The 27,361-nt window shown below is 35.6% G+C and overlaps 1 protein-coding gene across 1 annotated transcript; it reads right to left on the bottom strand.

Annotated features, from left to right (window-relative positions):
* Positions 1–6,039: 6,039 nt before the first annotated feature.
* On the bottom strand, positions 6,040–27,078 carry LOC140171805 (uncharacterized). The gene is made up of 6 exons (XM_072195137.1): positions 26,725–27,078; positions 24,794–24,951; positions 21,970–22,562; positions 15,447–15,680; positions 10,672–10,787; positions 6,040–9,424 (listed from the first exon to the last, which is right to left on the bottom strand). Exons 1-6 carry the CDS (start codon positions 26,836–26,838, stop codon positions 9,347–9,349), a joined length of 1,293 nt encoding a protein of 430 aa, XP_072051238.1. The 5' UTR covers positions 26,839–27,078; the 3' UTR covers positions 6,040–9,346.
* Between the last annotated feature and the right edge of the window lie 283 nt (positions 27,079–27,361).

Here is a 27,361-nt window from a genome sequence, read left to right as displayed (position 1 = left end):
AATTCGACGAGGCCGCTTTTTTTTTTTTTTTAAATCACAGTTTTGTTCCTAAAATGGGGGTTATAGCGCCCTCAACGGGCAATCTCTCCATAGGGCTATGTGTAAAGACCAGTTATAGACAAATGGCCCTAAAATAAAACGGCCTCGTTCATTTTTCCTCAAATTTTGCATATGATGTAGATTTAACATCTGGAATGTAATGCAAGTGGTGTCGTTGCTGCTCTTCTAAATTCATTTTTATTTTTTCCGCCCCAGACCAAGGTGGTGGCTACAAGCTGACGTTCTGATATTCAGAAATGGTGCCTTACATGGCTCACACTTGTATGATCATTTATGAAATGAGTTCCTGGTATTCACCTGCAGGGTTGCCAAACCCTCCGTTTTGTAGCCCAAATAGGAAACACAATTAGGCAACTATGTGAATTATTGTTCATTATCCATTATGTTACTATTCTGGTCTATCTCCACCAACATGATATAGACAATATTATCCCCCCAATATCATGCCTGGTCAAATTATCTCAGGAACTTACCAAAACAGTTGTGAAATACAGTTGCTTACTATGAGTTAAAAACTATTCTTGTATCTGCCTGCCATATGCAATGTCAGCGTGGATACATAATCATTTCGAGGACTCATTTTAGTAAGCGACTGTTTTGCAACCGATTCATATTTATAGTATTTTTTAATGCTGGCGAGTAGGTGATGTCAACATGTTGAGGGAGCTGTTTCACGCAAGCATCTTTGAACTTGTGAGTGTGAATTACTCCAGCGCTTTCTGAGTAAATTGCTCATGATTTGAAGCTGCGCCCAATGAAATCACGCCGACTTGATGACACCAGAGTAGGCTGTTTATAATCAAAGACAGAATTAAAAAGACTAGTTTGCGTCTAACGTCATCTGTCAATCAAACTTGGACACGGTTTATTTACAAGTGTCATAATGATTGAGTTCCAGAATGTGGCGAAAAAACATTTGACACCAGATCAATCAACCTTCCTTTTCCGCGCTACTTACCAATGAAGGGTTGTGGGGAGTTTGGTTGACAGTGATGTCAGATGCAAGCTAGTCTTTTTAATTCTGTCGATAATAATAGCTTGCGTTCATGAGTGTGTAATGTCCTTTGATTTTACTCCGACAGTATTTAACGTGTATGGTGCATTGTAGCTCAACACTGCTTGTGTACATTTATACATATCAATGGAATCAATTGGCATTCCTGTTTCATTTGTTGGCAGTATTTGGCTATATCAATATAAAATCATGTGTACAAATTTTAATAAATTGCCAGTCTTGTATATGTAAACACAATTGGAAGTATAGAGGAGAAATATGTAACATTTTTACGACCAAAGATTATTCAAAATATCAGTTAACAAAAGGGGGTGCTTGGTAGTATTTGTGTGTTCCTGTAAACATCCAATTTATTAGTTGTGTATATTTTGATGCGTAGAAATTGCTAGAGAGAGTATATTGTTAGTTAGCCTTGCAACAACAACTTTGGAAAGAGAATCTTTTGATTATTCCTAAAAGGTGAACTTTGGAACTTGTTTGGTACTTTTAATTGCCCCAAAACACAAATAAACAAAAAAGATTTAGAAATCTGTTCTGTTGTGTGACCAACCGCATTATTGTAATGATAAACAACAACTTGTGAATCTTGGATCCGTTTACAAACAAACAAACAAACATGTCAATTTATTGTCTCTTTATGTTTTTATAACAACCAGTGTGTAAAACTATAAAGAAAATTCCGAATGCTGTGTAGTGTAACATGTAAAGTAAATCAATGCAATCGATATATATTATTTATATATATCTATATATCCTTTAAATAAATAATGTCAAATGTCTTATTTAAAAGGCAAAACAAAACAGTTATCTGTACTGGGCTGTGATCATCTTGGGATAGCTGTAAAGGACTTAGTTTGACCACACTTATTCTTAAGTGTGTAAGTACTGATTTGATGTTTTTCCTGCAAAGTATTGAAAATCAGATAACAGCTCTAGAAGTGTATTGTAAAGTCAAATTCCTAATTGTTCAGAGTTATGGATACACTATGGGAATCTTCAAGCACATAGAAGGCAAAGTCTTATGTCCCATCTACACGCTTGATGACCAATACGTCAACCACATTGTTGCTATGATCGTTGATCAGCCAATCTGGGTGATTGTTTATCACTTCTGAATTCACACTTGTATACGCTCGCTCAGCAGACAGACAGGCACGAAACTCTGTACAATTAAGAATGCACAAAGCCATTTTAAACTGCATTTTGAAACAGGTTCTCAGTGTCCCCTATACCCAATACAACCTACCTACCAGAGCTACTTAAAACCATTCCAGGAGTGTATATACTGGTCATTTGTGTATGGTTATTGTAATGATATGAGGATGTATGTATGGCAGTTTGAACAAGTCAATTGCAAGCTGCTTCTCAAAATCTGCACAGACACGCTACCTCTGTGACTTTTTTACTTGGTGTTTTTTTTATGAGTGTGTGTGGTTTTTGGTAGGTTTTTTTTGGTTTTTTTTAGGAAAGGAATATGTACTCATGTTCCTAAGGAATTCCTGTAATGGGTTATTCAGTTTAAATCCATACACCCCCTATGGAAGACATGACCTTAATCTCCCATACAGCATGTGAATTCCAAATGGGGTTACCTGAATGGAGGATTCCCATTTGAAATTTACACCACCCTGTGTAGGAGATTTAAGGATATGTCTTCCATAGGTGTATGGATTTCAACTGGAATTGCCTACTTACTGTCCATAATACAAAATGTGGAAATTTGCATCATCAATTTATGTTTAAACCTTTCAAAGCAGCTGTTTAGAAAAAGTCGGTAATATCCTTGTTGTAAAGGTCACAGCGATGGTGTTTTTCACAGAAAGAATGTCATTGTTTATATTTTGTGGCCTAAGGATATTGCCAAAAAGTAAGTAAAATGTAAATTTATAATATAAATTAGTACTCTGTTCAATTTACGACAGAAGCGGAACTTGCAAATTGTAAATGGTTACAATCCAGTATGGAATGCATGAAATGATGAACTTAGCACACTTGGAATGATGATAATAACCATAGCTGTACTTAAAACATAGGTATAACTTATATTAAGTATTACAGTATACATAGAATTGATCAGCATTGATTGCATTATCATCTACATATGATACCAATTTGAAAAGAATTTTGCAGCAGGTATTTTTAATTTAAATAAATAACACATGTATTCAATACATTGTAAAATGCTTTGAAATTGTTTGAGAAGAGAACTTTATACATGCCGTGTCTTTGCGTATCGTATAAAGACAAATATTAACACAACAGTGACAAGAAAATAATTTCTGCAAACTTTTAACTTGGACAGGAGAATCAAATGCAACTTGTAACAGTTGTAGTTTTTCTCAACATTTTCATTTTCTTAAGACTCCTATTTTTTTGTGAAGTGAAATAAAAGGTTCGTTACTGTTACTTGATTTGTGTGAAACTATGAATTCATTAATATGGTGAGAGAATAATCTAATATATCTTGCAATAAAATCACAATAATGAGCAATTAAATCAAATTAGTTGACTGTATTATTCTGGTGTTTGAAATTGGTGTTAGGGAAACTGGGGTATGGTATAGACCACTTGACATGTGACATCATTGCCCGGCAGTATGCGCGCTAATTATGGCTAGTTCTTTGCCCTGCAGTGTGCGTATGCATCGTAGTTTGCTCAGGGCACATGCATTTTAAATCGCCCACCACATTTCACATAGTACAAGTACATAGTACAAGAAAGCCATTGAACAGTGTAGCGGTTCGTTCAAGCATATCGATAGACCAGTCCCTCGCCTTTGTTGATACACAATGATGTCAAGTGGTCTATAAATATGTCAGATTCCACTGAAAATACCTGAGAGCTAAAGCCATGTAACATTTCCATTTCTTTTCCACAAAATGTTAGTTTTCACTGTCACTGTCAGATATGTCCATTTTTAAGCGCATAATGTTGCCAATGAGCTTCACTCTGTCTATCGTGACTGACTTTAATAAAACGTATGAAGCGACTTTATTATTTTGTCAGAAATACAGCATATTAGGCTTAAGATTTTTGTATAGTATCTAAGTCCATCAAAGTACGTTACATTGCTAAAAAGAATTGAGGTGGGCTTGTGAGAAAATGTTACAATATGGCTTTAATATAATGTGTTTATGATATTATATACACAATTATTTTGATTCATATAACACTTCACCTAGTCTCAAAGTGCTGTTGTTGAGGGAAAAAAATATCTAGTTGTCCAGAAGTACCCTGTAGAAGATAGGGTTGCTCTGTCAGAACTCAGAAAATTACTCCTAAAAATGAAACCAGGATTCAGGAATGCAGAAATGGAGAAACTCTGAACAAAGAACACATAGGTACACACAGGTAGACCAAATTGAAGTTACTACTATAATTTAGTCCCTTCATATGGCTTAAATTGAAGTAGAGCTAAGTTATCTTACAATGCTATGTACAGGTATAGGAGCCCACAGTCTGAAGCAGAGGTATATTGCCTTATACAATACCATGTATAATGCAGAGACATAGTACAGGAGTACAGGCATAGTAAAGCTATGTACCATGCACAGGTATCTACACACACACACCCCTACAGGTATAGGAGAGCACAGTGAAACAGAGGTATAGGCCTATTACCTTATACAATACTATGTATCACATACAGGTAACTACACACACAGTACAGGTATAGGAGAGCACAGTCTGAAGCAGAGGTATATTACCTTATACAATACTATGTATCACACACAGGTAACTACACACACAGTACAGGTATAGGAGAGCAGTCTGAAGCAGAGGTATATTACCTTATACAATACTATGTATCACATACAGGTAACTACACACACAGTACAGGTATAGGAGAGCACAGTCTGAAGCAGAGGTATATTACCTTATACAATACTATGTATCACACACAGGTAACTACACACACAGTACAGGTATAGGAGAGCACAGTCTGAAGCAGAGGTATATTACCTTATACAATACTATGTATCACACACAGGTAACTACACACTCAGTACAGGTATAGGAGAGCAGTCTGAAGCAGAGGTATATTGACATATATACAATACTATGTATCACACACAGGTAACTACACACACAGTACAGGCATACGAGAGCACAGTCTTAAGCAGAGGTATATTGCCATATACAATGCTATGTATCATGCACAGGTAACTACACACTCAGTGCTACAGGTATACGAGAGCACAGTCTGAAGCAGAGGTATATTGACATATACAATACTATGTATCATGCACAGGTAACTACACACTCAGTGCTACAGGTATAGGAGAGCACAGTCAGAAGCAGAGGTATAGGCCTATTACCTTATACAATACTATGTATCACATACAGGTAACTACACACACAGTACAGGTATAGGAGAGCATATAGTCTGAAGCAGAGGTATATTGCCATATACAATGCTATGTATCATGCATAGGTAACTACACACTCAGTACAGGCATACGAGAGCACAGTCTTAAGCAGAGGTATATTGCCATATACAATGCTATGTATCATGCATAGGTAACTACACACTCAGTGCTACAGGTATAGGAGAGCACAGTCTGAAGCAGAGGTATATTCCCTTATACAATACTATGTATCATGCAGTGCAGGTATAGGGGTCTGAAGCAGAGGTATATTCTGACCTTATCATCCTTTTATGATGGGTCACAAATATGAGACCACCTCTGTTTCTGTTTTAAATGATCCTATGTTAGACCTGCATATGAGTACCCTATGTGAAACTGAACATTTGCAAAGATACCCTTATTATATGGAGACCTTACTCTTTATTATTTTAACTCAAATTCCTATGTTTCAGGATATTTTAGGGGGTGTCATTGAAATGCAAATTTAGTTTAATTTTGATGCCTAAAGAAAATTCAAAAATATTACCAACAAAACAAAGAACAAACAAACAAAGCACACACCATGTTGTTTCAAATAATATTGTTCAATTTTATTTTTATCAATCATAAACAAAGTATTAGGTAAATTAACAAAATATGGAAAAATCCAAGTTGTGGATACAAAGAGACTTTAAATATTGTTACAGTAAAACAAAAAAAAAAACCCATGCAGAAATAAGTTTGCTTAGCAGCTCCAAAAAGTATAAAAAAAGTTAATTTCATCATAATTACAAAAGCTTCAATCTAAGATCATAAAAGTATAAAGGCACTATAAAGGATTGGTTAAATCAGAAAATCTAAAAATAATCATAAATAATCAGATCTGTGCACTTCTGCAACAATCATGACAATAAAGGTTTGTGTAATGATTCCTTTGGCCAAAAAACCCTAGGCCTGCTCGGATATTTTTTAGTCGAAAAAGGCTGTGTGTATGCAAGAATTTTTTTTTTATTGCATTATTGGCCCACAGACAAATCTGTCCATATATGGACACATACATTAACCATCAATTCGGCTATTCCATTTAAAGTCCACACTACCCCTGTGGAAGATTTGGGAAATATCTTCCACAGAGGGAGTATGAGTTTCAAATGGAATGAACACATTAAACAGCTCCATTTAAATTTCATACACACTTTGAGAATGTTCACCACAAATCTTCCATAGAGGGAAGGTGAATTTCAAATGGTGCTGCCTAATGTGTTCTATCCATTTGAAATTCCTACTCCCCCTATAAACAATATTTCCAAAATCTTCCCCAGGAGGATTGTAGACTTTAATTGGAATAGCCCTTTGAATGGAGCTTCAGATTTCAACACTGCTGTTTTCTCCCTCTGTCAAATTCCATGAAAAAAATATAATGACAATGTTATCCTTTATTTTTACATTATATTCCACATTTACACTATGATCATATCCAAAATTGTACAGGATCACTGGTAATGCATTTAAAGCCATAATGTACAATTTCCATTAAATTTGAATTCTGTTATTTCCTTACTCAAAATACTGAAATAATATTAGTAATAACAGTCAGGATGATCCTACCGTGGCTATTTTGGCTTTTTTATTAACCCTAACTCTATAAAATCTTACATAGAAGACCACTGCGCATATATGCATTCCACATGATGTCAGCCTAAGTCATATATACACACAGAATCGCAGGCCGGGCCAGCGAAACCCCTGTGGCTACCGGTCAGTGATCACATGCTTGGCACCCAAGGGGTCTAAAGTTAAAATCCCGGGGTACCAAGTAACGTCTTTGTTCATCTCTCCTTTTTCATTCCTTCTTTCCTTTCTGATAGCCAAAAACCATGTTTAGTGTTAGGGTTAAAATGTAGTTCTATGGGGAGATTTTATGTTGAAGTTACTCTGTTAACCTACAAACACAATGTTTAGCTGATTTAATTTAGGTTTAAGTTAAGGCATGTGTAAACATTACAAATATAGCAAAACAAATAACCAAAAACTGATTTTAAGATCATACATTATGACTTTAATGACAGCTTACTGGAATTATTTTTTCATAAAAAAATACAAACAATTCTGATACAAAAATATATTTACATTTTTACATTCAAAAATATACTTGTTACTTATAAATACAACTATCATTACTCAAAATTATCAAATCAAACAAATTTGCATACTTTTCATCCATTTCTTCTGAATTAGGACCAGCATTAATATTCATATGTGACACGATCTGGTCCATGGGGACCAAAGGAGGCATTTTTAACAATTGAGTTACTATAATTATTACCTTTATACAAACATTAGGCTATCATATACTGAAAACAACAAAGGTCTAGCATACTTGGTTCTAAAGTTTTGTGATGCCTATTTTCTTAAGTTTTTTTACTCCATATTTTTGCCTTTATCTCAATTTCAAATTTGCTGCCTTCAGCCTCCATGGACCAGATCATGTCACATATAATAGAACCAATTAGCCAATCAGAAAGATGTTAGAAAAAATATGCAGAGTGTATTAATAGTGTCTAATCGCACTCTGTGTACTATATGCTGTGCTTTTGAAAGCATTTGCATTGCATAGGATTTAGGCCTATGCATTATCTTTGAAGGTAGATGCATTTATATTTGCTCATAAGTTCCAACATTTTTAGTGAATATTTTTTGTTCTTTTTTTAAATGAATGAGTGCATAAAATAGGTTAAAAACTGTGTGTTAACTTGAGAAATTGGAAAAAAATAATGCGCTTGTGTTGATTCTTCTAATGCACTCCCCTCCTTTGGGGCTTGTGCACACTGGTGGTGCCAGGATTTTTCAGGGGGCATAGGGGGCAAAGTAAATTAGAGGGCGCAAAATCAACCAATTTTGTGCAAAATTGTTGCAAAAAGTGGATATTTTCGTAATTTTGGGTTTTACTGGGGGAGGGTAACTGGGGGGAAAAAATATTGAGGGAAAATTTTTAAATTGAAAATGGCAATAAAAAATGTATGATTGTTTCATTATGGCTTTTAGGCCCCTAATATTTTTCTGATTTATGGCAAACCTTTATTTTTTCTGGTGTCTGGAAAAAAAAGAAATAAGGAATTTGATTTTTTTTTAAAAGCTAGCTATATATGTGCACAATCTTTCAAGACAACCATGTTTTTGGCAAGGCCTACTCAAAATGAAAAGTTCATATGCAAAAAGTGATGCCATTGAAATTGAATATCCAAAAAAGAACTAAGCACTCAAAAATATTTAGACAAAAAGAAATTAATTGCAATATTATAATTGATAGAACTAACACTTACAGTATATTGAATTTTGTATCTTGAACTCTTCAAATACTGGTAAATGAAACCTGAACTGATGAATATCTATGTACACATAGACTGCAATTAGAAGAGATATCTTACCCTTCCCAGAATCCTTTGCAACATGATACATCACCTCACTTCATCTAATGATACTCCTATTACTTTGTACAGCATCCCTTTTCTTTCATTTTTAGAATAGACTGGCTGAATATGGGTCAATAATCAAGAAATAAACATATTTTGCAAGATCTGGATGTGCTCTGTTCATTGCGGTACACTTTGTCACTATCGACCCATGATGCACTAGATAGCAAATCAGTACAGAAAATTGAAATGAGGGAAATGCATTATGGGAAGTGTAAGATATCTTCTTTGGTCTTCAATTCGCCAGTGAAGTGGTTACATAACTCCTTGGTAACTGGATCACGCACACCTTTTGGAATCGGTACATGTCATAGACTTTGTGTTGCGATCATTTCGATCGTGGTGCAGAACTCAAAAGCGTGATCCAGTTGACATAGTGATAATCGGATTACACGTAACACTTCGCTGGCGAATACCCCGATATAAAATGTCTGTTGCAGTCTTTTGGATCACTCTCCATGGTCCACACAAACTGGATGTCCGTGTTTCACTATGTACACCTTAGTAAGGAGGGATGCTTCACACACCTAGCAAACAAAATATGAAAACAATCATTAACAAAAAACATAAAAACATTGTTAAACATGTACAAGTCTGTATCTATAGGCCTACTTTGTAGCCTAATCGAAAAATAATATTCGGTTTTATTTCGAGTATCAATAAAGTCCAAACTTATGCTCAGTTAAATTCAAAATAATGTGCATTAGTCATGTAATAATACATGAAGCGCACTACACCTAACTAAATGTACGCCATTCTACGCCAGGCACAAAAAGAAACTTGTCAGTTATATTCATCCTTGCTGTTCAATAACTTGATAATTTTGGATTATTCTGAAATATACATTTTGTTAATTGGACTTTTCTTTCTCATTTGACACCCTGTTCGTGAACATTGAGCAAGAATTGACCAAATTCTCAAACCCCAAAATGAAAAGTTGCAATTTTAACGATTCAATTGTGCCTGTTACATTGTGTGCTTTATTGATTGGCCCGTGTTGCTTGTGTGCAATACAACGATGCCTTCCCATTGAAAATCGTTGAAAATGCAACTTTTGATTTTGGGGTTTGAGGCTTTGGAGGCGCATATCTTGGTCAATTCTTGTTCGTTTTTCACGAACAGGGTGTCAAATGAGAAAGCAAAAGTCCAATTAACAAAATGTATATTTCAGAATAATCCAAAATTATCAAGTTATTGAACAGCAAGGATGAATATAACTGAAAAGTTTCTTTTTGTGCCTGGTGTATATTAGTCCATGATGTTATGAGTCTCTACTTTTATGTAGGCCTACAGCTTGTGATTACAAAAAGCGCAGCAACCTTTGTGATTTAAAGGATGTGGTTGCATCCCATTGAAATGTACACTGACACAGGCATGGATGCAGTTTTTGAAAAGGGGGGTGCTCAGTAAGTTTTGGTCAGCCAATGTTATTGATGGCCCATTCTTGGGAGAGCATGATGGGTAGATCCCCTGGGAGTCAGAAAGTTCTGCAAATAAGGGGTCAAATCTCCCATTTTTAACATATCTAAACAGGTTTTTGTAGAAAGCAGTTTTCCCCCTCTTCTTTTTTTCCAGTTTTAGGGGAAATTAAACAATTTAAACAATTTCTACTGTTGAATTGAGATGGGAAACATGGGGATGATTTGACATAAAATGTCATTCTTTCCATCCCCATTTTCACCTGACATATTTTGTTTTCAAGGGGCAGCCTTCCCCCTACCCCCTGGTTACAACCACGGTATCACATATCTTCTTTGTCCCATCCCATACCTACCTTACAATTCAGACATCCTCCATGCCAGTAATTCCCGTCTATTTCCACAAACATTTCTTTTGGCTTCACCTCCTGTCCACATCCACCACAACCTGATGCTGGATTCAGAACATTTTCTAAATGAAGTAAAACAAAAAGAATTCAAATGAGTTAATTGTGTAATGAGGTAGAACATAATAATAATGGTAATGTCAGGTCTTCTTGATGTGGTCACTATTTCTGGTGGAAATATGATTGGGTGTTTGTTATAGTCCCACACCACTTTCGAATTTCCAATCCTCACAGTTCTGGAGTCTGTCTTGTCACCCAACCAGTTAGGCTACATTACTATATCATGTGCCCTCTTCAGGCTAGACTACCCCGTAGTCCACTTGCCCATTGTGCATACTCTGGATATTGTATTTAAGCTTAAAACTCTGATTTAATTAATGTGTGCACAATTGATCAGTCACCCCACTCCCTCTGTTTGTTAGCTTCCCAAGTGGACTACTGACATTGCCTTGCGGTTAAGATTTTTAACACGGGACTCTATGGAGAGTTAGGCCAATTTCTGGCCTAACTAAAATTGTCCATGATGTAATGCATCTTTAAATGGATCTGCCTTGTGATTGGTCGCCCATACCTCGCTATGGTTTAAATCGTCTGGGCCCGTGCCATTACCATTAACTACACCGTAAACAACTGTCTGTGGTATTTGCGGCGCTTTTGTGTTGACGTGAAAGTTAATCTCTCATCAAACATCTAGCGCGTCCATGCTTAGTACTTGTGGTTAATGGACTGATAAACAAGTATGCTTGACAGTGTGTTTTTAGAGAGCAAAGTCCAGGGGGTAAAGTTCTGCTTACAATTCAAAGTTCATAGTCGAAATTTGGGGTTCGCTATCAATAAACTGGTAGATTCCAAAATCAGAATTGTTCAGTATTAAAGTGAGCCGTTATAATTATGCAAGATAATGTTGCATTCAATTACTTTTATTGTCACTAATCGTCTGATATTTTTAACTCTTTATGACCATTTTACTATTGAATACTTTAATTTTAATAAACGTCAGTATAATTTTGAGTTCAACGAAATGGGTTCATCATGACTAATAATAACATATTTTTAATAAAATTCGACTATGGCATAGTCTATCTTCAGGCTGTCTTGAACACTAAGCCAGTGCGGATTTGTAAATAATCTTTACTGCCTTCTATGACTTGTACAACATTCTGCCTTGATATGTAAACGCCTTGTTGATTTTATTATGAGTATGTTTTGTATTTTATTAGTTCACATACTGTGCAGCTAGCATATTGTCACTTGTTTTTTGTTGCTCACCGTTTTCGTTGCATGTACAAAAGTTAGCCCTGAATTTCAACCCAAATTGATGAAAAGGTATTGTTGATTGCATTATTACCCAGTCAATTGTTACACATGCATAAGCAAGCATATCATACATTAAATCACCTGACACTAGTGAACAAATAACATTAACGTTTGTTCCATTTGTCATTCTGACGCCATTTTGTTAAGGAAATACAGGAAGATCTAGTCAATATTTATCATCAATTCTGTCAAGCAAGTCTTGATTTATGCGACTTTCTCATATAATTTCTTTTTATGTTCCTGGTGTTTTCTGTTCACCGGTACTGACATAATTGGCTTAAAGGGCTGGGGTATGAATGTTTGGACAGTATTTTTGTGGGATATGAGAGCACATCAGACATATCGAATTGCATTCTGAATACGAAGAATGTCCTTCTGATATCAAATAATTTCAATTTTTTTTAATTTGCGATATAATACACATTTTATGGCAAATGATTCAAAATCGATATTTAACAGTCCTCGAAGTAAACTTCATAATCTAATTATATGTATTTAAAGTGTATGCAGCTGGGAAGAAAAGCTGACGATCAATTGAAAATTTTGACCTTTCGTGTTTTATGGATTTTCCCCCCCAAAACACACACACACACAAAATTGGGTCTTTTTGGGAAAAAATGTATATCTTCAATATGAAAGGTCAAAATGTTCAATTGATCATCTGCTTTTCATCCCAGCTATCATTAGATGTAAAAAGTTTACTTCGAGGATCGACTGTTAAATATCAAGAATTTAAAAAGTATCAAATTTTAATAAATTGTCATAAAATTTGTATTATATCACAAATTTCAAAAAATCAAAATCATTAGATATCAGAAAGACATTCCTTGTATTCAGAATTCAATTTGATATGTCTGATGTGCTCTCGTGTCCCACAAAAAATATCAACAAAAACGTTCATACCTGAGTCCCTAAAGCCATTTCTGTCAAATTTTTATTTTGTTATTATTTGCTAAAAATTATGAAATAATTTAGTAACAACTGTTTGGAAGGTTGTCTGGTCATTTTAAGCCAAAATAATGAGGTAAAATGAAAGAAAACCAACTAAATACTATCTTGGCTGCTTAACTGTGGTGCTCTATGGGAGATTTTAATGTATTAAGACATTACTCGCTTTGTTGCCCTACAAGCACAAACAATATTATTGATTTCAATAAGTGTAAGTCGGAACATGTGTATAAGCATACAAATATTAGGTTTGAAAAAAATTAACCAAATTCATTCAAATGATCATACATTATATCATTCGGCAGACAGCTGAATCCGTATTCGTCTTTCGGTAAATTCATGTTACGTGTGCATTATTTTTGAATTAGCAAACAAGGGATCAAAGCTTTAGTTATAGATGGCAGCATATCTAATTTTAAAAAGTGATCATCGTCGACCATACTGCGCTGCACCATTAGCTAACCATCTATGCCGCCCCCTCTTTTGCTTACCAATCATGCTGATCACCGTTAATGAGCACATTAATGATATAAAGGCACTCATTTGTTGTCTTGTTTTCACTCTTTTACATTTTAGAGAGTAGATCTGAAAATATGTGAAAATAATGTCCATGATTTCCAGGGGGGAACACCCACTAGCTAAGCCAGTGATGTACTGCAGACAAGCAACATCATCCATGGCATTATGAGCATGATGATTTGCAAATCTGATGGGTTTTTTAAAGTGTCGCATTAATGTGGACCAGTGTAACATCAAAGTTTTAAATTTGAATTTGGACCTGTTGTAGGCCTATCCTGCCTATGAAAATGTCATTGCATACAAGAGGGCGCTTGACACTCCAAACACCTGTGTTCCATAACACATCTTACTTTTTTACTATCTTATGGTATAAGCATGTATTTTAGTGTTATGCAATACACACATTGTGTTTAATTGTTCATGTGCAGGATGCATAGCCCCATTACCTACTTAACTTGTATAATGCTGGGGATACGATTAAGCATCAGTAACAATCTCCTGTACGTGTGTACTTGCATAAGGCTGCGTTCACATAGAAGTATACTATTCGGGTATACGGTGCACGTTTTGCGTATAGCTTAAATCGAGCAAGGCAATTTCATAGTACCGGGTCACATAAGGCTACGACCGCATAGAAGTATACTATTCGGGTATATCGATGCACGTTTTGCAGGTGCACGCAGTATAGATTAAATCTAGCAAGGTAATTTCATAGTACCGGGTGACATAAGAGCTATTCGAAAAGGCCGTATACCTGCATATAGTATAGTATAGTGGGAATCGCGCATGTTCGATTTTAGTGCAGCGATACCGTCCAAATTTTAAAAACCTAAACCATACGTGGGCAAATTCATTTTTTTAATAGATGCACTATCTAATTCTGCACATTATGACACCTCATTGAATGCAATGTGACCTCAAGAAGTAAAGTTACAAGCATTTGATAAGACTAAGAAAATGGGTAAACTGACAACTCGCTATTAAGCTATATGCTAAAATCGCTCATTCGATCAGGCTGAGTTCACATAGTATACTCCTATATGAACTCAGCCTGAATGAATGAGCGTATTTCGTATAGCGAATACCGTATACCGTATACTTCTATGTGAACGCAGCCTAATGTCTGTTTGTGTGTTTTGTATAGAGGGTATGCAATACGATGTCACTCATAACAGAGTCATCCTCATTTAAATAAAATTCTGTCCTCCATAAGGTACTACGGGAGAATTCGCATGATAATACAATAAAACGTGCGATAGGTATGAATGATTGTGGAATCGATCTAGAGACCTGTCCCTCTGTCATCTTAAGTTATCTTAGAACTGTCCACCAGTATGGCTGCCATTTCAATTATTATACCATTCCGGTTGGTTTATTGCATACACTCTATACCTCTACTGCCTACATTAGTACCCAGTTTCAAATCACCGTTTACCTGGGAGCTGGTGGCTTGGCCTAATGGTGAGGGCGTCCGTTTTAGTGATCGGAAGGTTATCATCAGGTTTGAATCCCATGCCGTGCTGGCACATTACAAGTTACTTTTTTTTTTTCAAGTTGGGTTGTGTGCCTATCAGGATTTGTATTAATTTGTTGTCTTGTTTAATTGTAACACTTTGGGTTGGTAAACTGTTCTTTCTTTCTTATTAATTATAGTTGGTTTCCTCTTATAGCAAGCAATCATTCACATTGTGTTTATAGTTGTTCATATGAAGGATGTCCAACCCCATTACTACTTAACTTGTTTTTGATACACTAAGCGAGATACTCGCGTATATCTCGCCCGGCCATGAGAAAATCCCCTTTTCCTTCTATTTTTGTATGCAGGTGATATACAACTTGAAATACAAGTGCCCTCCCCCACACAGGTTGCGTACCCATCAGGGTGGAATCGTGCATGCTATAAATCACTTTTTTATTATTATAACAATTAAATCAATTACCTTCACCATCTGTAATTTCTATAAACTGTGGTGTGCCCATGATGTCATCATCCCCAGGAGGTGGTGGCGGGGGTGGTGGTGGAGGGGGTGGTGGTGGTGATTCTGTTATTTCAGGATCTGATTCTTCTTCATATGGGATAGGATCTGTTACCGATGACATTATTGATGGTGTCACTGAGTATCCGGAATCTTGTTCATCTGGTAGATCTATGGTATCCTGTATAATAAGAGGTACTGTAAAAGAAATGTGAGCATTAGTTAAAGCAATAATGTGTGATTTGCATAAAGAATAGATTCCTATTTAAATGTTTGTTTTCACTGATCACATTATCCCCTTTTAATTTCGAGCCAAACAAATAGGTATAAGAAAATTGTGATTTCATTCCAGTGCCTACAATGCGTGTACTACCCTCGCCGATCGTAACATGTAATACTACACGGAGCATCGCGCTCGACGAGTGTACACATAAGCTGACATCCACGAGAGATGTTAGCAAGCAGTCGATCGATGAACTCTGAATAAAACCGGGTCGACCCGGTTTTAATATAAAAAGTTAAATTTTACTGTTATTGAAGCACTTCAGGCTTAGTCTTTTACGTGGTATTTTAGTACACCACTGGGCATTATAATTATGCAAAAAGTAGAAATCCGAGTAAAATTGACTGGAGGGTGTCGCTGAGAAGCAAATCACACATTATGGCTTTAAGGGTATACACTTGCTATTATGCGTGCTACTGTGAAGCAAATCACACATTATGGCTTTAAGGGTATACACTTGCTATTATGCGTGCTGGCCATAGGCTTCAACATAAAAAGTCCCAAGTTCTGATATACTTTATCAAAATACCAAGAGCTATCTCAAGAACCACTGAACCAATACTAGGTTTGTTTGCACTCGTTCTAATGCATTTTTCATGCTGATTCCAAATATGGTCATGAAAATTTACAATTCTGAAATTTTTAAAGAAAATTTGAAACTTGTCGTCTGCAGTATCCAGAATCTTGTTCATCTGGTAGATCTATGGTGTCCTATACTAGTGGTACGGTAAAAGAAAAGTGAGTATACACTATATGCTATGCGTGCTCATAGGCTTCAACATAAAAAATCCCAAGTTCTAAGATATTTTCGAAAAATATCAAGAGCTATCTCAAGAACCACTGAGCCAAAACTATGCTTGTTTGTACTCTTTCTAATGCATTTTTCATGCTGATTCCAAATATGGTCATGAAAATTTACAATTCTGAAATTTTTGATTTGAAATTTTCAAGAAAATTTGAAACTTTATATATATATTTTGGAGTAGAATAGAATAGAATAGAGTAGAATAGAATAGAATAGAATAGAATAGAATAGAATAGCATAGAATAGAATTCCTTCATGCATTTAGTATTAGGCTGCTGTGTACACCATAAACAGACATTTCTTTAATTGGGTATTGTTTGGCTTTTCTCATTGTCCGATGAACTGAATTTGTGAAATCTTGGTGTGAAAAGCTCTAATGTTTAGGGGTTTGCTTTTAAGCCAAGTCTTTGAATTTTGTAAACTGCAATTATAAAAAAACTAGCAAAATAATAGTTTTAACTATTTCATTCTCCAAAAATTATCCCATTATCAAAATTTGACAGTCATCCCCAGTTAAGTCAAAATAAAATGATTGTGATTGAGCTTTGCTTTGTTTTGTCAAAACAGGATATAATTTTTTTTAATAAAAAAAATAATGCCTTTATGTTTCTGGAAATCATGTCTGGCAATTTTGTTTAACCAGGTCCCTGGTTTAACCTATATGCTTGGTTAAGTGCCACTGAACCAAACTTCAACCAAAGTATTTGCTTTATTAAGTTTCTTGAACACTTTGATTACTAATATGCTTGGTATGACTCAATGTATAAGGAAAGAACAAAGAAATACAAAAAACTGTATGTATAGAAGTGTACTGGTTTGATTATTTGCGCACATGTCTGAGTACAAAATAAGAAAAAAGTAAACATTTTTGTGCATATGGTGTGTTGGTAAATAAGTGCGCAAGCTTGCCTATGCATTGTGCCATAAAATCGAACGCAAACTTGATTCATGTTGCATACAATGGTGTCATTGTTAGTGTTTTCTGGCATTTGGATGAATTTAGATCTATCATTTATAATCCAAAATCATATTCTATACCCAATGTCTTGGACTTTTGTTTGTCACTTGAGTGCAAGAAAGCTGTATGTATATAATAATAATAAAGCAATTACAACTTTGTTAAATTCAGCCTGTGAGAAAGAGAGTGTTACGAATAAATATATTACTCATATTATTTCCAGAGACAATCTGTCTCTTTGTACCATGAGTGGGATTGCAGGAACCCTGCTCTTCATGCTGGCCATAGGCTTCAACATAAAAAGTCTATCAATTAGAAATTTTTGCTTGACAAAACCAGTAAGTTTTTACTTACTCTAATATTTCGTCCTACACGTCGGAGGACTTCCTGGGAAACTGACTTCCGGTTGTGATTGGTCTTGTATCCAGTCTTTAAAAGTGGGTCATATACGTGACTTAGGAAATAAGTGCCTTCCTCTCTATTCATGGTCTTTGTCCCCCTCTTTCTGATCTCCATCGCTTCTCGTACTTCTCTGGATCTTCTGATATGCTCTTTTCCAAGTATCTTGGAGTCCTCCCAGTTGACAACATGATTTGCTCTAGCGACGTGATCAGATATGGCTGACTTTGTTTGTTCTTGCTCTGATGCCCTTCGCTCTGACCGAGTGAACCTTTTCTCATTCGCTTTCTTAACCTCCGCTTGATGTTCTGCGAGCCTAATCCCGAACAACCGAGAGGTTTCACTAACATAACTAAGATCGCAATTTTGGCAGCCGATCTCATAAATACAATTGCCTGTCTTTAGTTTGTCTCTCTGGACCAAAATCTTTTTGAGGGTTTGATGGGGCTTCATTGCAGTGTCTACTTTGTGCTTTTTGAAAATTCTTTGAACTCGTTCTCCTCCGACGTGTAGGACGAAATATTAGAGTAAGTAAAAACTTACTGGTCATTGTCAAGCGAAAATTTCTAATTGATATGTCTTACAAACCTGATGAATCTATTCACTGATAAAAAGTCCAAGTTTTAAGATATTTTCTCAAAATATCAAGTTATTTTAAGAACCACTGAACCAATACTAGGCTTGTTTGTACTCAATTTAATGCATTTTTCATGCTGACTCCAAATATGGTCATGAAATTTTGAAAAAAAAAAAAAAATTAAACTTCAACAGTTGCATTCATATTTCCAAAGGTCTTGCAATTCCTTTGTAACAAAACAGACATTTTTTGGTGCTTTCCCTTCCGAGAAAAATCATGTAAATGGGGTGGAAATGACACCCCTTATATCAAGCATTGGGATGTCTCATAGAACCCATACCATTCATCTTGTGCATCACATTTGGGTGATTCTCTGAAAAGGGGAACTTTTAAGTCCCGCAACTTTCGGCGCTCATAAAACTTTTAAAAGCGGATTTTTTTTTTTTTTTTTTTCTTAGTCATGGACTTTTGTATGTATAAAAATAGTTAAGAACATCCAAGTGGGGAAAAATTAATTTCTTGGGGTCAAAAAATTCTTCAATATCTGACGACCCCTCTGAAAACCCCATGTCCCGATGTCACGCACCGAATTTTAGTGATTTTGTAGTATTTTTGTGAGCAAGTGTGGGAAGTGAAAATTACCACTGACTGGGGTAAATATTATGTCTAAGAAGGTTTAAATGCTCAAAACCACTTCTAAAGTCAATTTTATGGAATAATTCAAAAATTTGTGTCAAAAAATTGCTGTCCCTAATTGGTTTTGCATCATTGCCGTCACATTGGCATCAAAACGGCTGGAGGTGAAGACCAAATATCAGAGGTCAATAATTTGACCCTGTACGCTGCCTTTACAGACGACGAAAAACATCAACCCGAATAGGTGCACATTGGCACTCTTTTCCTGCCAATTTTGAGGGTATCTTCAAGTATACACGCGCATACCTTTATTCAACATCATCTCCAAACGTTTCTGATCAATTTGATATAAGTCTTATTGTTGAATTTTTCCGGAAAATAATGATGGTTGAATGTGTCCCACAAGCTGTTGTGGTGATATGTAACACATGGGTAAGCTTAACCCTGCTATTAATCGTAAGCAATGTCTGAACCATCATCTCCGCTACATCAGTTGGCGTCACAATTTGCCGTGGCGGAGATGATTCTCTATAGGAATTCGTGTAGAAATATCATCTCCGTCACATCACCATCATCTCCATCACATCACTGGATCTTGAGATACAGCGAAGTCCAGTTTAGTTTATCAGAAAATGCTTACCAATTCTAAACCTTCTCATCTGTATGAATTTCATTTTCAAGTAGTGTGAAAACATTACTGAAATCAAATGTCTGTGACGGAGATGATTCTCTATAGGAATTTGTGTAGAAATATCATCTCCATCACATCACTATCATCTCCATCACAGCATTGTCATCTCCATCACAATTGTTGTTGACCTTTATTTGACCTTTGACCCAGACAACATGGAATTTACTATTTGGAAATGTAATTGATATTGTATGTGTTTACTATGTCAATAGAAATTTATTTAGTTATTTCAAGCAAAATTATGAATATACTTAAGTTTGTATAAAAAAAATACTAACAGACATGACATTGTCAGTTAAAATCAGGATGGAAAAAATCAGCCCTGTATGAATACTCTATCATATCCCCTTTAACCAGTACAAGTGTCTTGTAGAGGGCGCCCTAAAGATTGCGCCAAATATTGTTTTCATGCACTAGAGACTTACATCCTTACAGATATGTAAGTAATGTTCAGCAAATTAAACTCCTTTTTTGTTCTTTTCAGCAACTCTTTTCAGCAACTCTTTGACAATTCAGGCAAAATATCCCCCCCCCCACCTTTTTTTTGAAGATGCCACTACCCACACAAAAAATATTGTCAGTTAAAATCAGGATGGAAAAAATCAGCCCTGTATGAATACTCTATCATATCCCCTTTAACCAGTACAAGTGTCTTGTACGAGTACAGGAGTCTCCAGATTGGGCAGGATCATTCAAAATTGTTCAGGACATGGGGTTATCCAGGGAATCCCAGGATCGTGGTGGAAAAAATCTTTTCCTGTCGAGCATGTCAGGGCATTCATTCATTTAGAGGTGGCCCACCTATATTTTGATCAGCTCATAATCGGCGGGAATTGTTAGGCTTTTACCACTACACCGAAAAGTAGACCCACGTTAAGAGTGAGTTAGTTGACCTGTCTGGTCTATAATGTGTGTGTTAAAGAAAGTAGACAAGTATAGGACTTAGAAAGTAGACAAGTTAAAGACTTGACTTAAAGTATAGGACTTTAATGAGCTCCAAATTTTGCATAATAGGCTAGCCCGTGTTTTGCTCTCCGCAGACATCAGAACTTCAGTAGGCAATATGATGAGGGACCTGGACTGGGTTAAACTTAGCTGTAGATGGGAGCATCAATTACTTATTTTAACTTTTAAATGTCTCACACAAAATTGCTCCTGAGTATCTTTCTTCTAATTTTACCTTCACTCATTCTACACATTCTAAATGTACAAGGGGTCAATCTCAAAACAGCTTGGTTGTTCCATTATGGAAAACCTCTTCTGAAAGAAAACTTTCCTTTACAGATCTTCAGTTGCTTGGAACAAGCTTCCTCCCAATCTTCGTATCAATTTTAATTCAATGAGTTTGGGTGAATTCAAAAATGCAATTGGTCTGTAAGTTTTGCATAATAATTTGAGCTCAACATTGCTGCATTTTGTTTAGTACGTATTATGTCTGGTTTTTTCATACTGTATAATATATATTTCTATCTTGTTATTATCATGTTTTGATTTGTTCGGGTTTTGACAACCCTGGATAACCCAAGAAAGCCTCGATTGAAGCTTATTTCCATTGGGGTCCATTTGAACACCGGGACGGGTTGGGAACAGTCAGGGGTTAACACCCTACTCTTTTCGAAACTGGCTGCGAGATACATGTATAGGTATGACTCTCTGCACACAGGACCGACGGCTTAACGTCCCCTCCGAAGGACGGGGTACTTTCATGATTCATTTACCCAATTCTAAATGAACCATGGGGAGAGCGGAAGTCTGAATTTAATCTACAGAGGTTGCCAATTAATTTCAGACTTTTTTTTTCCAAGTCAATTTCCCAGCAAATTGCCACCACCGAATTGAACCGGGACCTCATGCACTAAAGGCAAGTACTCTAACCATTGCGCCACGCTCTCCCTATACATGTTCATGTATATAGAATTATAATCAGGTCTTCCAGGGAGACCAGTACATTTGTATAGATGGAATTTCCTGAATAAATAACGAATAAATAAAATAAAAAATAAATAATTTGTGATGCTTCTGATGAGATGATGAAGCCATTGATATTAATCCGCCATGTTATAAGGCCCGCCAATTACGAGCCGATCAAACTATAGTACAATTTTTAGACAAGAGCTTAGAAAGTCTGAGTGACTCACCTGGTGGTCTGTTGCAGCTCAGGTCCTTAATAGATCCATCCCATTCATATTCTATTGGTTTGAGATTTGAAGGCACTGTCATCGGTTCTCTATGGTATATGTGCCTACTGCCTGCTGATGATGGCCTGTTGTGTATGTCTGCTGTTGGTTTCTTGCTTTTCCTGCTGATTAATGATGATAGCTTGCTGGCTATTGATGATGGCTTGCTGACTACTGATGATGGCCTGCTGTTCCTGCTGACTTCTGATGATGGCATGCTGGCTATTGATGATGGCCTGCTGTCCCTGCTGACTACTGATGCTGGTCTGCTGACTACTGATGCTGGCCTGCTGGCTATTGATGATGGCCTGCTGTCGCTGCTGACTACTGATGCTGGTCTGCTGACTACTGATGCTGGCCTGCTGACTGCTGATGATGGTCTGCTGGCTACTGATGATGGCCTGCTGTTTCTGCTGACTGCTGATGATGGTCTGCTGGCTATTGATGATGGCCTGCTGATAATGTTTCTACTATGTTTTGCTGATGATGGTCTACTGTTCATATTTTGCAATGGTTCTGTCTCTGTCAGTAGCATTTTGGCTAACGTACAAGTCCTGTTTAATATCAATAATTGAATAAACAAAAGGAAACAATCACTAATAGTAAAGTTTATCGACAATAATTTAACTTTCTTGTTGTTGACTTGTACCATTTGCCAAACAAAATAATAAACATGTTTAAAACTTGGTGGGCCCTGGTGCCAAAAGCCCATGAAATCACTGTAGGCCTATTGATACTCTACCCATGCAATTATTGTCCCCAAAGTTAGTAATGGACTCAATGCTGACTTCAACATCAACCCATGCCAACCTGTTGTTGATTTGTGAGTCTGAAGTCTTACAAAGTGTCACAAATGGTGGCCCAATGTAACATTAAAATCTTACATTGCGAAATTTGGGCCCATGAAAATAATATTGGCTTACTTCAAAATACTGATAATAAAAGTCAGTAACATCCATCTGACTACCCAGCAAACACAAAATGTTTTGCATAAAATGTTTTTATTTGTGTGTTGAACAAAGGGTACAAAGGATACGTTTTGTTAATGTTCTAAAAATTTTTTTGAAAACTAGATGCAAAACATTTGAACATAATGTTATAAAGAGTTGACAAAATATTTTGCAAAAGTGTTAGTGCCAAAAATATTAACAATAGCCACTGTTTTATGCAACAGATTATTCCAGGGATGGATGATTTAGGTTTGTGGGGTTGTCACGGTTCAATTTTGGAAGTGGTAACAAATTAAAACTAGGGTCTTAATGAGAGAGCTTTTTGATCCAAAAGAAGGTATCATTTGGTGAGAAAACCACTAAAACATACAATTTATTACCACTATTATGAACTTGTTGGTGTAATAACAATGTAAAATTGTGCAAATCTTTTATAAGAATACATTTAAAAAGTATTGAGTAAATGTGAAAATTTTTGAAAAAAAATCTGGTAATTTGAGAGAATCATTCAATTAGAGCTTATCTAAAATTAATTAACAATTATTTAAAACGAGAATCGTTACATACTTGTGTTTGTGACGCAATAGCAAGTTTCAATTTGTACATGTACGCAATAAAAACAAACCTTGGTTACACAATATGTATGGCCAACTGACCCCAAGTAATGTGCATTCATTACGGTGCGCACCAGTGCACTTATATGACTTAAGTCTTAAGTCTTCCAAAAACTTGTGGGTTCACAAAAGTTGCTTTCTCAAAATGGTGATTTCTTTGTTTCATCAATTCTGTATGTTATAATATTTGTACATATATGACAATACATTTCTTTCTATATTTTATCTGAGACAAAATAGTTACATTAATCTCAAATTTTATTTTGCATATACATTTGTGTGCAAAACCACAATATTATTCTGACCTAGCTATTATACATGACTGCCCAGCAAACAAAAACATTTCAATATTATTTGCAGATGGTTGCAAAAGGTTCCCAGAAAACGTTTAAATGTCAGGTTATATATAACAGGTATATAAAGGGCATAAAACAATTTCATAACATTCAAAAACATTTTATGATAACTTACTGCAAATATTCTCACATGTTCTTTAAGTGTTGACTAAATATTTGGCATAAAATGTTTGCAATAAACATTTTACAATAACATTTTGAAAATACTTGATAAAAATCTTGTTGTGTATTTTCATACAAAATTATTCTAAAAATGATTGTAGACTTTGTTCATTTTGAAAATAACATTCCTAATGAACTTGTTTTCACGATCTTCATATAACTCGCCATTTAATGTTATTAAAAATGTTTTTACCAAAACCAAAACCCCAAATAAAACTTATTTTAAACATTTTAAAAACGTTTTGTGTTTGCTGGGTGTGCAGAACTGTGCATAGTCATAATTTTTTGTTCTTAAAGGCCCATTCAGTGATTTGTTCATCTGGACGATCGTAAAAATCATCAAAATTCAGATTTTGGTACCTTTGTCATTGTTATAGATGTGCTAACATCAACCGAAAGCAGTGTATGAAAGACAAAATAAGACATTTTACATGAATTTGGAATTTAGATACTGACAGTATATAAATTAGCTACATGTATTTCAATGGGGCTTCAACTTTGTCAATAATGCTGTTTCCTTGTTTTTTTGCCCAAATGTTTCATTTCAAAAATACCTAATGACAATTTTAACGATTTATCTTTCACTTTTAAGGGATTTATACACAATTTTAATTTTTTTTATAATTTTGTTAGGATCACTGAATGGAACTTTAAATTTAGCCAGTAGTCTGGGCTATAGTATAATATTTTGACTATAGCTTACCTTGCCCCTTCAATAGTAAGTTGTATTCTTTCTGGTGATGACTTGACCATATTTTTCGCCATCTTCTGTGTCATCTGTGATGTTGCCTGTCCATTGATGCTTATAATCCTGAGTCCTGCCTGAAGCTGTGCCTCCTCAGCTTTGGATTCATCTCTCACCTAAACAAATACATAATAAAGCTGTGTTATAACATTTCCATTTTTGTACATTTTTTTGCCCCAAAAGAGCTAAAATTTGTAGGTCTTCTTGGAAAAATACAAAGTCAACATTTTCAAATGATGGTCGGCTTTTCCTCCCAGTTACTTACACATTAAGTACATATCATTAGATTTATATTTATAAAATTTACTTCAAGGACTATTAAATGTCAAAAATATTAATTTTTAATGATTTGCCATCAAATTTGCAATATCGCAAATTAAAAAAATCACAATTATTTGATATCAGAAGGAAATTCCTTGTATTCAGAATGCAATTTGGTGTGTCTGATCATCTGATGTACTCTCATGTCTCACAAAAATACTGTTCAAACTTTGCTATCCCTTAAAGTTTTTTTTCTTTCAATGGCAAAGATCATAAATAAAATTGAGGCTAACTAGCCATTTTCAAAATTACAGCAATTTTGATATGATGGAGCAACTAACCTGTTGGAAATTTCCATCTATGAATATAAAATTTATGAAAGAGAAGTAAAAACTTAATACAAGCACTATGAGGAGAAACACTCTCAGTAACACCAAATAATCTCTCAAATGTGGAGAAAGTTTGGCAGTGGCGTGCGCAAGGGGGGCAGGGGGCCACGGCCCCCACTTTTGTTGGTCATTCGGGGAAATCAGTCATTTCCCCGAAATGACTGATTTCAAGCACCTTACACTCCATTCGGAGAACTGAACAACCTGGTCCCTCCCCACTTTCAATGTGCTGCGAACACCACTGAAGTTTGGTTCTCCGGTTCTCCTTAGTATTACTATTATTGATAAAAACCAAGAGATCATCCCAAAGAGTGATAATAGTATATTCACAAAATAAGTGTAATTGGGAGAGATGATTCTGCCAATCTTATGCAGGAATTATTTATTAGTACAAATAGCCCTGTTGAATATCTTGATGTAAAATGATTTGATTTGAGTATCCATAGAACATTCGAAATTGTTGACAGGAATATTGGACCAACCAATCTCATCCTCAGCTACATCGCAGACGGTCAAAAGGTTTTCAGCATGTTCAGTTTTACTAAAAGATTTCAAAACAGAGTAGCAATGATGAGTTGCCTAATATAAGTTGTCAGTTTTGATCAGCCTCTCAACAATTTCATCAAATTATGTTCACATCAGGTACTGTTTCATAAACAGGGGTACATTTGTGTTACATAGTAAAAAGAGTGGAATGTTTCAAACATTTTACCTATAGGTCTCATTTGAAGTTGTTCATCTTCCCGAGCATTTTGACACCCTTTTTTCATCTTTTAAATGACCTTATGTATTTATTTACTTGGTTTAGAGGTCTGGGAGTTCATTTAGACATTTTTTACTAGATTCAAATTTTTAATGGGGGGTTTTAGATCATATTTATGATATGAGTTCCTCCCCTTAACCTGCTTCCCCCTAATCCATAACCACCCTTGGCACATTTCACATTTTTAAAACAGGATTGTATATGACTAACAGTAATATAGAATAAAGTTGCTTCAATTTAAAACCTAAATGAATCTTCTAAGTGACAGTGTTTTGAAATCCATATTGCATATCAAAATGTAACAAAACCACCTTTTTGGGTACCCCAGTATATGGCACAGGACCATCAACATGTACTTGCAGAACCAGTCAAGAAGTATACCATTCATAAGGGAATTATCAATCTCAGAGAACTAAATTAAAAGTTTTCAAAGCAACTGCACTTCATTCAGAAATAAAATGATAATTTAAGCTTACCAGGCCTATCCTCAGCGGCATTCCATAATCTTTACCACCGGTCAGACGGAACCCAAATGGTCTCGGTCCATCCAACCTGACTTCAAACACTGGGTCATGTCCACCCCATTCCATGATGTCTCACTCCAAGTTCCAACTTATTATAAAATCCTTATCCTGCTAAGAAAATAAAACTGATATTTAGGCATAATATCGCTTTTGAAAAACCTGATTTGCAGTTGATTCATTTCTCTTGCTGCAGTAGAAAGTACAGTGTATAGCTACTTTTCATATGTCAGTCCATGGTTTTGTGTTTTACCAGTGAACTTTACAGTGTAGTTCAGTTGCCAGATAGCATTAGTTAAGAGTAGATACCTGGATATAATAAATAGGAAGTTGCCAGAACATGGGCCAAAATTTTGTTAGTGTTTTTTTCAAAGATGATGACACCTCATTGATAGCCAGTCATACTTCCACAACGACCAAAGGAAGACAGGGACTGTCTTTTGGAATTTGCAGGAGAGCATTAAATAGCTCTTCTGGAGCCTTCAAGGGAGCTGTTTAGAGCATTTACATTACAATGTAAAGAGAGAATGGACAGCTAAGGACAACATATGGCCAACTAAACATCACTCTCCTGGATCAGATTTAAGGAGAG

This window comes from Amphiura filiformis, chromosome 15 (assembly GCF_039555335.1).
Source record: "Amphiura filiformis chromosome 15, Afil_fr2py, whole genome shotgun sequence".
In the NCBI taxonomy this organism is placed as follows: Eukaryota; Metazoa; Echinodermata; class Ophiuroidea; order Amphilepidida; family Amphiuridae; genus Amphiura; species Amphiura filiformis.
The sequence above is the reverse complement of the archived record's forward strand: the minus strand, read 5'-3'. Positions and strand labels throughout refer to the sequence as shown.